Source organism: Diplotaxodon limnothrissa, linkage group LG12 (assembly GCF_057381915.1).
Source record: "Diplotaxodon limnothrissa isolate DT_005_m linkage group LG12, D_limnothrissa_male_GT1.1, whole genome shotgun sequence".
In the NCBI taxonomy this organism is placed as follows: Eukaryota; Metazoa; Chordata; class Actinopteri; order Cichliformes; family Cichlidae; genus Diplotaxodon; species Diplotaxodon limnothrissa.
This window is the reverse complement of record NC_140607.1, coordinates 38956789-38968611: the sequence shown is the minus strand read 5'-3', so window position 1 is coordinate 38968611 and position 11823 is coordinate 38956789. Positions and strand designations below refer to the sequence as shown.

At 42.5% G+C, this 11823-nt stretch overlaps 1 protein-coding gene across 1 annotated transcript; it reads right to left on the bottom strand.

Moving 5' to 3' along the window:
- Positions 1–4660: 4660 nt before the first annotated feature.
- LOC146621895 (GTPase IMAP family member 8-like) lies at positions 4661–11326 on the bottom strand. Its single transcript, XM_085367606.1, has 3 exons — positions 11308–11326; positions 6308–7462; positions 4661–6222 (listed from the first exon to the last, which is right to left on the bottom strand). Exons 1-3 carry the CDS (start codon positions 11324–11326, stop codon positions 4661–4663), a joined length of 2736 nt encoding a protein of 911 aa, XP_085223732.1.
- Positions 11327–11823: the final 497 nt, after the last annotated feature.

Here is an 11823-nt window from a genome sequence, read left to right as displayed (position 1 = left end):
CAATCATTTTACGTTTCCGAGGATAGTAGGCGGGGCCAGGTACGTACATTCTTTTAGAGCAGAGCTACAGATTAAAAATGCCCAAGGCGAAGCGGTCAAAGTCTGTCTGTACTTCACAGCAAAAGATGCAAACTCAGCAGCAACAAGTGCTTTAAGCTGATACTGTGATACTGTCAAAGGAGGCAACACCTCGAATCTGATGAAACACCTGGCGACGCATAGCGTTTTTTTTAAAAGCCCAGAAATGCGCCGTATTTGATGGCAGCAGCAGCCGTTCTTCTCTGCGTGAGTAGCTAATTTACGTTGAGTAGGCTAACCACGTTATTACATTAATGCATGTAAGGTGAACTAGCAAACATCATCATAGTTACATGCGGCTGTCCTCTTGTTTGATGGCAGATACTCCCTTCACCCTGGACAAAAAGGCTAAAATGACCAAAGAAAAAGTGGGAAACAGTTAAACATGAGAGGTTTAGGACAAAGTTTGTGTTTTTTCCATTGATTAAGCACTGCTTCCAGCCAAGAGTGATACCATATATGCCACATAGCTGCAGAAAAGGCTAACATTGTTATCTTTTTACAAAAAAACAGCTGAACATGAGAGGTTTTTGGACCAATTTTGTGTTCTCTATTCTTTAAGCACCGGCACCGTTTCAAAAGTACCGGTTTGGCACCGGTATCGGATAAAACCTAAACGATACCCATCCCTAGGAACGAGCATCGCTGTTTGATCGATTTGATTCACCGGAGAAAACTTCACAAAGTGCATTCTGGGTAAAATTTGAAGGTTCACATCGGGCTGCTTAGAACAGGCCACAGCAGAGGGAAGGTCTCCCTGCTGGATCAGGATCCACACGGCTCAGTGACGCGCTGGTCGAGGCTTCAGATCGACGCCCAAAGATGCTTTTCAGCGTTTGAAAGTAAACATTTAAACATCTTCTTAAAGTTACTGCACAAAACAGCTGAATGTGATGGAGTCACTGCTCCATGACGTGATCTCAAGTTGTAAAAATATTTACTGCCGAGCAAGAAGGACAAACTTGTAACCTGTTTAAATAATCGAATCTTTGTTTTTCAACACGAAGTTTTTGGTTTTAAATGAACTTGTAGATGAAAAGTGAAGCTGAAACCAGCAGCGCTGCTTTGGTCATCGTAACATTAAACAGGTTTATAAGTTTTATTCTAAAGTAAGAAGGTTTTTTTTTATTGTACATCAGAGGACTTTAACAGCTGTAAATGTGTAATTATGTTACAATAGGTTTGAGTATAAAACAGCTGACACATCAAACACAACCTGCACATCCAAATCATGTGACTGTGGACGCTGCATAATACCAACAACACTGATTCATTTCATTAGTCTTACAATTAGTACTGAAAACCTTTAATTTCTTGTATCTGTACTATCCCCACTAAATTATTCCAGAAGTATTACAACAACCATATTTTTTTAAATAGTTTTTAAAATATTTTAAAATATCAGAAAATATTTAATATTTTTAAAGTACTAGAAATTGAAAAAAAGCTTCCTGTCAGGTTGACGTGTTTAAACGTGTCCGTGAATGACGTTAAAGCCGCAGCTCTGTGTCGACTCACCTCGTGCTTCGGTTTATCTCAAACATGCTTTTTAATCTGCAGCTTAACCAGCTGATGCCACCAAATGACCACCAGGGGGCAGGGCTCGACCTGAGTCGTCGCCTCCATCCCGATTGGTCCGTTCAGCCTCATCGTCTCCTCTGAGCACACAGCTTTGACCCCACACAGATGTGTACTTCATTTACATTTGAGAACAGGAAGCAGTCGTGTACGATCAGAAACAGAATCGTTTTACTTCCAAGGATTCACATTAAAGTTGTTTTGGTCAATAAATGTTTTTAGATCTGAGTAAAATGATTGTATTTCTCTTTTGAGCTCCACAAAACTTCTTCTCAGAAGATGATGTTTTTTAAGCACAGCGAGCCAACGAACGCAGGAGGCAGAAAAGGTTGTCGATGAGGTGAATCAGCCGCTGAGAGGTGAAGCCGGCTCAATTTTGAAATGTCGAGTTTCTCAGTTTCAGACAGCAGCTGGAGGCTGCAGCTGGCACCTGGACTCGTCTGCTACGCAGTCCTGCTGAAAACGAAGGCTGTCAATGAAAAAGCTTTTCCGCACATATCTGCCGAGTGTCTACGTTATCTCTGAGCTCCTAGACGCACGCTGGCGTTTATTATTTTACAAGCTGTCGTTTTTGTCCCTTTACGTCAGAGGCCACCACCAGGGTGATGGAGAAACGACACGAGTAGACGGTCCAGGCGTGTCAAGGTTTGCGCTCATATATTTCTTAAGATGGTGCATTTTCCAGTTTAAACCGTTTAGAGAATAAATGAACAAAATATTTATTTATGAGAAAATTGAGCTCCGTTTTTATTGACATATTTACACACAGCGCGGCCACATGTTTGTACTTTCACCTTCTAAATGTCTGCCCTGCTTCAAGTCCCTGCATGTTATCTACACGTAGTGTTCAGACGTGTTCGAGCACATCAGCTCAGCCATCTGCTCCACAGGTCCAAGTGCTGCTACGACTCAAAGCTTCATTCTGTGATATCTCAGGTGTTTACAGAGACAGATAAGTTTGTTAGTATCTGAATAACGACACTGTGTTGATGACTGCTCGTCACTGCAGAGGATCTTAAACCAAAGTTTTTATTCATGTTTAAAAAACAAAGCCGAGCATTTTCAGAGTGTCAAAAGTAATTGGACAGTTGACTGACTGGCAGTTTAGTCATGTTTATGACAACAGAAGCAGATACACTCAGACAACAGACCAAAGGTGTGACAAACACACGAAGCCAAGGTTCGATAGTACCGGACTGACGGGAGGAGAGAAACAGCCAATGATCTGAAGGAAACCACGTCATGAGACCAACATGGTGGAGCCAGTGTTACAGTGCAGATGGATAATGACCCAAAAAACTTCCACGTAGATCGTTCACCTGATGAAACTGGTTCAGCTGTTTTAATCTGTTGTCCTGATGAATGTTTCTGATCGTCAGACTCTTCCTGCGTTGGTGCTACTGCAGCTGCAAACAGCAGCAGGCCAGAACAGGTCCTGCGATCTTTGTGCGTGCAGAGTCGGTCGCCTCGGACAAACAGATCGTCTTCACACTCTCAGCTTCTCACAAGATCACAAATGCATGCTGCGTTCAAGTGACAGTGGACGAATGATTATTAATGTTTATTTTAATGAGAAAATGAACAGGCAGAGGAGGAACAACAGTCAGATGACAGCCAGATATCAGACATTAGCCTGCACTGATGCAGATGTTTGAAGGAGAGCGATCGACATACACGATCTGTGTAACATGATTCTGTATCAGTGATTTGGTGGCTCAGTGATGGTCTGGGAGGCAAATCCATGGAGGGAAGTACAGACAGATCTCTACAGGCTAGATACCACCACCCTGACTGCCATTAGGTACGGAGATGAAATCCTCCACTAACTGCAGACTCTACGTTGGTGCGCTGCCCGGCCTCATGTGGACAGAGTTTGCAGGCACTTCCTGGAGGATAAATGAATATCACTGACTGGCTCCAAAGCTCGCCTGACCTAAATCCAACAGAGCACCTCATTATGTTTCTGTCCACCTGACACCATCAGGTTGGACCTCAGACTGTCCAGGAACTCAGTGATGCCTTGTCCAGACCTGGGAGGACACCACAGGTCGTCTCATTAGAAGCAGGCCCTGGTGTCATCGGGCACACACACCATCACGTGGGGGCCAAACAAACGACAGAGAACCGTTTTGAGTTGGTCACATGACATTTCAGTGAAATAAACGAGCCACTTTTTTTCTCTTTGGTCTTCGGCGTGTCGTGAATTCAGCTCCTTGTATCTGATCTGACGTGTTTGTAAAGTGAACAGTCAAAGGAGCTTGAAAAGAAAAGCGTCTGGACTTCTTTAAGTTACTTGAAGACGTTTCACCTCTCATCCGAGAAGCTTCTTCAGTTCTAAGGTCAAATGGTGGAGAGTCCCAGATATAAACCTAGTGGGAGTTTCCCCCCACAGAGGGACAAAAGGACCCCTGATGATCCTCTAATCGCCTGAGCCAAGGTGTGAAACTGGGTGTGGGTCCCAATCAGCCAGGGTTTCGGGTGAGTTCATTGAAGTGGAAAGAGACGTTAATATTTTTTGAAAGTAGAGTCCAAAGGCAGCATATACAGGAAGAACAAAGTAGAACCAAGAACAGGCCCCTGGGGCACACCACAGTAGATATGGGCAGAAGAGGAAAAGTATTGTCCCATAGCAACGGAGAAAGCCCTCTCTGAGAGATCTGATTTAAACTAAGATAGGACTATGCCTTTGAGACCAACAGCATGTTCTAGCCTCGATAATAAAATGTGGTGATCAACCGTATCGAAAGCAGAGGTCAAATCAAGTCGAACTAAAACCACAGAGCAGCCTGAGTGGACGGTTAAAAGTAAATCAATGTTAGAACTCAGGAACACAGAAGTGCATGTAACATGTAACAACAGCTAATTACTATACATGAGATGAATTAGATGACCTGTAGTTTAATAATGACATTGCTGAGACTGATGATCACTAATCAGTTTCTGTGCTACTTTAAAGATTCTCTTATTTAAATGACAGAAAGAGAAGAACATCTGACGTTTCATTTCATAAAATGCTGCAGGCTGATGAGCTGCTGAGCTCTTCTCCCAAAATGTTTTTCATCAACTCATTTAGTTGATCTTTTTGTTTTTCCTGGAGGTCTTCTATGTCCTCCTCATTAGTTTGATTCTTCATTTGTCTTTCATGTTTATGCATTAAATTCTTGATCTTGTTCAAGTTTTCAGTCTTTTTGGTCACACGTCTCACTAAGTCATACATTTCCTTCTTATGTTCTTCCCTCTGTTTTGCTAAATCATCCATGTGTTTCTTCTGGGCTTGGTTGAACTCTTCAGCTTTCTTTCTGGCTTCCTCTTCATGTTTCTTCTTTAGATCATCCAGAGTTTTCTTATGAATTTCCTCCAATCCTTTTATTTCCTCTTCTCTTCTTCTTTGATCCTCTTCTTTATTGATTTTTTCACATTTCAGCTTTTCGTTATAATCTTCCTGTAGTTTTTCCATTTTTTCTTTCTCTTCCTCTCGTCTTTTGTCTTCGTCTTGTCGTTGTTTGTCCCACCATTCCTTCTGTTCTTTCTCCCACTCCTCTTGTTTTCTTCTCATCTCTTCTCTGGCTTCTTCCAGTTTTCTGTCCACATTTTCTTTTGCCTCTTTTTCTGACTGAATTTGTTTGTCCAGCTTTTCAAGTTCTGTTTCAAACTCTTGTCGGCGTCTTTCTTCTTCAGCTTCCTTTTCCCTTTTCTCCTTTTCCCTGATTTCCTGTTCCTGCTTTCTCTTCTCTTCTTCTTCTCTAATTTTATTTCTCATTTTTTCGAGTTCTTTTTCTCTCTGTATTCTCTCCTTTTCTCTTTCTTCATCAATTCTTTTCTCCATGGCCTCCATTTCTTTTTTATATCTTCTTTCAATTTCTTCCTTTTCTTTCTGCATCTCTTCTTCCTTCTCCTTTAAAATCTTCTGCATCTCCTTCCTTATCGCAGTTTCAGCCTCTTGCAGCATCTTGTTGGTAAAGCAGCGCCTTCCATTGTTCTTCATCGTGGTGTCAATCTTTGCTATCAGATCACTGACTTGTTTTTTATTTTGTTTGTCATTGTTATTGAACACATGGTATCTTCCTCCACAGTCAGAGATCAGCTTCTTAAAGGAAGGATCACAGTTGTTTTTGATGTAGTCCTCTGAGGACAATCTGCTACGCTCCAGTTCATCACCTCTGGTTAAAAGAACGATGGTGAACTTTTCAGAATTCTTCCCAAAGAATTGCTTGATGAGTTTCAGTGTCTCCTTCTCCTCTGCTGTGAATCTGCCGATATGAATCACCAACAGGAAGACATGTGGTCCTGGAGCCAGGAGACTGACACATTTCACCAGCTCTTCTAGAACCTCCTCATTGGACAAACTTGTGTCAAACAGACCAGGAGTGTCGACCACAAGAACGGGACGACCGTCCACCTCACCGTGTACTTTCCTACAACATTGGGTGACTGATATTTGACTTGATTCAGCTTTAAACTCATCTCTTCCTAAAATGGTGTTTCCTGTAGAGCTCTTTCCACAGCCGGTCTTCCCAATCAGCACAATCCTGAGACAGTCTGAGTCCTGTTCTCCAACTTCACCACCTAAAACATGAAAACAGTTGCATTTAACTTAGAGTTAGATCAGGACTCAGTGGGTCATTGGAAATAGAAAATCTAAATTACTTACCAGTGACAAGCTTTAAGACTTTCTCCATTTGTGCGTGTAAAAATGTTGCAGTTGTATAACAGCACAGTTGTCCTGTAGGCTGACTAATTTTGTCCACAATCTCAAACATCTCTGGGATCTGCTGTTTGTTCTTGATGTTGAGAACAACTGATCTTCCTCCACAGCTCTCACAGAGCTCCTGGATGTCCTTGTCTTCCTTTAGAAAGCTTAAAACAGTTGGATCTGTAGGATCTGAGTCCACAGTGAACAGAATCATGGTGAAGTCATTGACTCGAGAGCCGAATGCATCCTGGATGGTCTCTAACTCTCCCTTGTCTTCATTAGTGATGGCAGCTGCAGGTAGGACCAGGATGAAGGCATGGACACCCTCAGGATCACAGAGGGAGATACACCTGAGTGATTCCTCCATCACTGCCTCCTGAGGTTTTCCATACAAGGCAGGCAGCTCCACCAGGGAAACCCAACGTCCACACACCTCTCCCTGATGTTTAACACACTCTGATGAGTTGGAGGCTGAATGAAGCTCAGTCTGACCTAAAATGGCCTTGGCTGCTGACGTCTTCCCTGCTCCTCTCCTCCCACACAGAACCAGGTTCAGACTGGACTTCAGATTGGGTTTAGCCTCTTCTTTTAACGTTAGATATTTTCCCCAGTTTTTACTCACTATCTCATTCATTTCTTCCATCAACTCAGAGGAATCTGAGAAGGAGTCTTTCCTGTCAAAGTTAATGAACTGCTGCCTTTGTTTGGATTCTTCAATGAGTTTATCCACTGAGTTATTCCCTTCCTCGTTATGCGTTCGGATGACGATGGAGTGATTAAAAGCATCTTGACCAAACAAGCTCAGGACCAAATTCAGAGTCTGTCTGTTCTCCTCAGTGAAATCAGAAGGTTTGACTAACAGCAGCAGAACATTTGGTCCAGGAGGACAGAGACTCACACAGCTCTTCATCACTTTAAACAGCTCATTCACAGGCAGACTGAAGATGTTGGGTGTTTTTACAACTGTGGGAGGTTTCCTGTTCCTCTCTCCAGAAGCAGCACCAGATTGCTTTCCTCCAAAACCTTTAGACTCTTTTTTCCCAACGAGGAGCTTTTCCAGCGCTGATTTCTTGTCATTACTTTTTCCAAACAGCATTATCCTGAGTTCACGTGCTGCAATTAGAAAAAAGTTATTTTACATCAAAAATTATGAAACACATATTTACGTCACATTCCATTACATAGTTTGCAATTGTTAATCATATCACTTGAGAAATAATCACTTATAACTTTGTCTTAAAACAGGTTGCTTAGTGATAGCGCTGGCAGTTTCACTTTCAAATATGGTTTCTTGATGACGGGCCGGGCTAAGTTTGAACAGCCATGTCAGCTCTCTATTAAGGAGGATAGGCTTCTGGGCAGGTTTTAAAGGCACTGGCCTGATATTGTTGGACAGAGGTGGCAAAGGTGCAAACTTTCTTTACTTAAGTAGAAGAAATGAAGCAACTTCTTTACTCAAGTAAAAGTCCAAAAGTACAGGCTCTGAAATGTACTCAGTGTAAGAAAGTAAAAAGTAACTTGTTGAAGAACATTTCTATGAACAATTTTCATACAAAGGTAACTGAACCTTGTGCTAAACTAATATAACAATGAAATAATGTTAGTGCATAAATCTAAATTCTAATGAATGTACTCAGTTTGAATCTGTTATCTCGGACACCTGCATTGAATGATAGCTTTAAAACAATAACTATTTTCTGTTGCCTGTTGTAAATGGTAACAGTGAAATGAGTACAGTCAAGGGTTATATTGGCGGGTGGGGAAACCCTAAGAGGGAAAAATATCACAACTCACAAAAATCTTTAATATGAGCTTCAGTAGATTTTCTTGACTGATGTCCATCCTCTACACTGATACTAAACTGTTTATACTGTCTTTACACTAGACAGTATAGAGTTGGGATAAAGTTGGAATTTAGTTAATGAATCATCAGCTTAAACGCAAATTATGAGCACTGGACCAGCTCTTTACCCTCTAGAGGACACTTCAAGGTGCATGGGAGTTTGCAAAACCAGTCTAGATGTGTTTTGTGAACATGGAGTATGGGGAGTCTGCTCCAGATCGGTCCACAGTTCTGGAGCTGCTACAGCAAAAGCACGATCTCCTCTAAGTTTACGTCCAGTCCTGGGTACATTCAGGCGCAGCTGATCAGCTGACCTGACAGAGTGGATAGTTGTGTAAAGCTGTAGCAGCCCAGAGAGATAAGATCGTGCTAGGCCACGGAGAGCTTTAAAAGGAAATAAAACAATTTTAAAATGAATCCTAAAATGAATGGGCAGCCAGTGAAGTGAAGCTAAAATAGGGGAAATGTGCTGAAACGTTCAAGTGCCAGTTAAAAGATGAGCTGCAGCATTTTGCACCCTCTGTAGATGGGTAATATATGATGCGCTGACCCCAATATAAAGTGCATTACAGTAATCCAACTTAGCGCTAACAAAGGCGTGGATCACTGTCTCAAAGTGCTGCTGTGAAAGAATTGGCTTTATTTTAGTTAGCTGAGTTAATCTGTCAAGCTTCAGATCACAGTCCACTTTCACCCCCAGGTTTGTGACAGCTCGTTTAACATATTGGGCCAAGGTATCTAAATACACATTGGGGTCTCAGTGGGGCTACCAAAACACATCACCTCTGTCTTTTTATCATTGAATTTTAAAAAGTTAACAGACATCCAAGCCTTAATGTCATCAAGACACTGAAGTAATGGCTGTGTGGAGTATGTGCCTTTTTCCTTTAGAGGGACATAGATCTGACAGTCATCAGCATAAAAGGGAAAAGGATGGCCGCTGTGTTTGCTTCGGACTACTCCTCACCCCCTACCCAACCCTGCGGCTTGTCACGTGCTCCATAATGTTGTGCTGTGGACATTTATGTGTAATGTCTGTGTTGTGTGTGTATAGTGGGGCAACCTGCATGTGGCGAATAAAGCCTTGATTGATTGATTGATTGATTGATTGATTGAAATGCAATGTTTTCTCAGTACAGTACCAAGAGGAAGCAGTATAAAGATAAGAGGAGGGGGCCTAGAACTGAGCCCTGTGGGACACCACACAAGAGAGGAGCGGAGGACGACACATGGTCACAGAGACTGACACAGAAAGTTCGCCCCGCCAAGTAGGACCTGAACCACTCCAGTGCTGTGCCCCTAATGCCCACCCAAAACCTTTAAAAGTGCTGATTCAGAGCTATGAAAGGATTTAAAACCAGATTGGAAAACCTCTAAAACATTTTGCTTTTCCAGGAAGGTCATTAATTGGCTGTGAACCATCTTTTCAAGAATTTTGGAAAGAAAATGTAATTTGGAGATAGGCCTGTAATTTACAAGAACTGTAGGATCAAGAGCAGGGTTTTTAATCAGGGGTTTGACTACTGCATGTTGCAAATCTTTAGGGACTACACCTGACATCAAACTGGTTTACCAGCTCAAGAACCAAAGGCCCAACTGTAGGTAGCATCTCTTTTAAGAGTCGAGGAGGGACAGCATCATTTGCCCTGCAGGCTTAAAACAACCAACAGTCTTCTTTAAAGTGACTGAGAGGTCACGAGCACAAGGAGACATGTGAGCCCTGGTGGAGGAGACCTCAATAAAAAGGGGAAAAAAATTTCACAGGCTGCAGACGAGGGCTCGATGCATTCAGTATGTGGTGCACCAAGAACAGAGTTAATGGTTTTAAATAAAACAAGCGGGTTGTGACAGTTTGACAGAATAATGTCAGATAAGTGTTTTCTGACAGCTCGGGTTGTGCTGTTCAGCCAGGACTTAGATTTAGTTTTAGGCAGTCTGGTTTTTAATGGAGCCACAGTGTCCAAAGCAGTCCGACAAGTGGAATAAAACCATGAGCTCAGGTTCTCAGTCTGTGTGCATGAACACTCCGGGATTTTAAAGTTTTAGTTTTAACTAAACTGTTGAAAACTGCTCAGCAGTGGAGGAGTTAAACACGCGACAGTGCTGAGCAGCAGTGCGATGTTTGACCCAACATCCGCGGGGAATTAAAACAGCAGCAATATTTAACATATTGTATTCTTAAATAGTCTAGTCTGTTTCTGTTACTGTACTGGAGCAACTGTAACCCACATAATTTCCTTAGGGATTAATAAAGTATGCTGATTCTGCTGATTCTGCTTAAGAAAGAAAGAAAGAGTACTTTATTGATCCCCGTGGGGAAATTCCTCTCTGCATTTAACCCATTCACTCAGTGGGCAGCGATTGGGCGCCCGGGGAGCAGTGTGTAGGGATTGTACCTTGCTCAGGGGTACCTCAGGGTAGCTGTTCAGGGGAATCGAATCCCCGAACTTCCGATCATGGAATCATGGACCACTCTACCTACTGAGCTAATATATTTTTTAATATAGTTAGTGTGTTTCTGTACTGTGTCCTGTTTTGTTTGTATGTGTGGGGCTTTTTTTTGCTGCTGTTAGAACCAAATTCTGCCCTGTGGGACCATTAAAGGATTATTCTATTCTATTCTATTTTATTCTATTCTATTCTATTCTATTCTATTGCCAATCTCCTTTATGAAACTAGCCTCTGATGGGATCCAGATATTTGGGACACATTTCAATTCTTGCAACCTGATTCCAACTGTGTGATTTTTGGGCCTAGGCATTGTGGTCAAACTGTTGATACTGATGCTTAGTGAAGGTCAACAATCCTGATTTCCAAGCATTAAACCTTTGGTAAGTACAGATAGTGTTACACTGGATTATCTTGTAAGTTGTTATTGTTGGCAGAACTGTGAGCATGTTGGATATGTTTATCAGCCAACGTTGCTCCTAAAACCAGCAGCACAGTGTGATCATGGCAGTTGGATCCTGCTCCACCCTGCTGCTGCACCTGTTTGTTGCTTACTTTCACTTCCAATACCTGAACAGATGTTACAGTTACTCTCTAAATCTATTCTCTGTGGACGGTGTGAGTGCAAAGTCCTCACTGCTGATCAATAACATGTGAGTGGACTCACCAGCTGTTTTGGTTGCCATGATGTCGATTTTCTGAAAAGACCAGGGGATGAACTGGAAGGAAAAAAAAAAGTATTTTAGGTTCTTTGAGTCACACCACATGTGATGGTAGGTGGACAAAGGGGCTGTAAGCATGAATGGTTCGAATGGAACGGCAGAAAAAAAGAGTGTAACACAAGTTACATTTAGCCATGGTAAATAGTATTTGTATAGCGCTTTACTTAGTCCCCGAGGACCCCAAAGTGCTTTCTGCTACATTCAGTCATTCACACACAGATGATGGCAGCTACATTGTAGCCACAGCTGCCCTGGGGCCACTGGTGCCACCGGGCCCTCTGACCACCACCAGTAGGCAACGGGTGAAGCGTCTTGCCCAAGGACACAACGACCGAGACCGTCGGTTCGAGCCCCGGCTTGAACCGACAACCTTCCGATTACAAGACGAACTGCCAACTCTTGAGCCACGGTCGCCCACATCATGAGTCACGGCTGAAAGAGGGATCATATCTTTCACCATT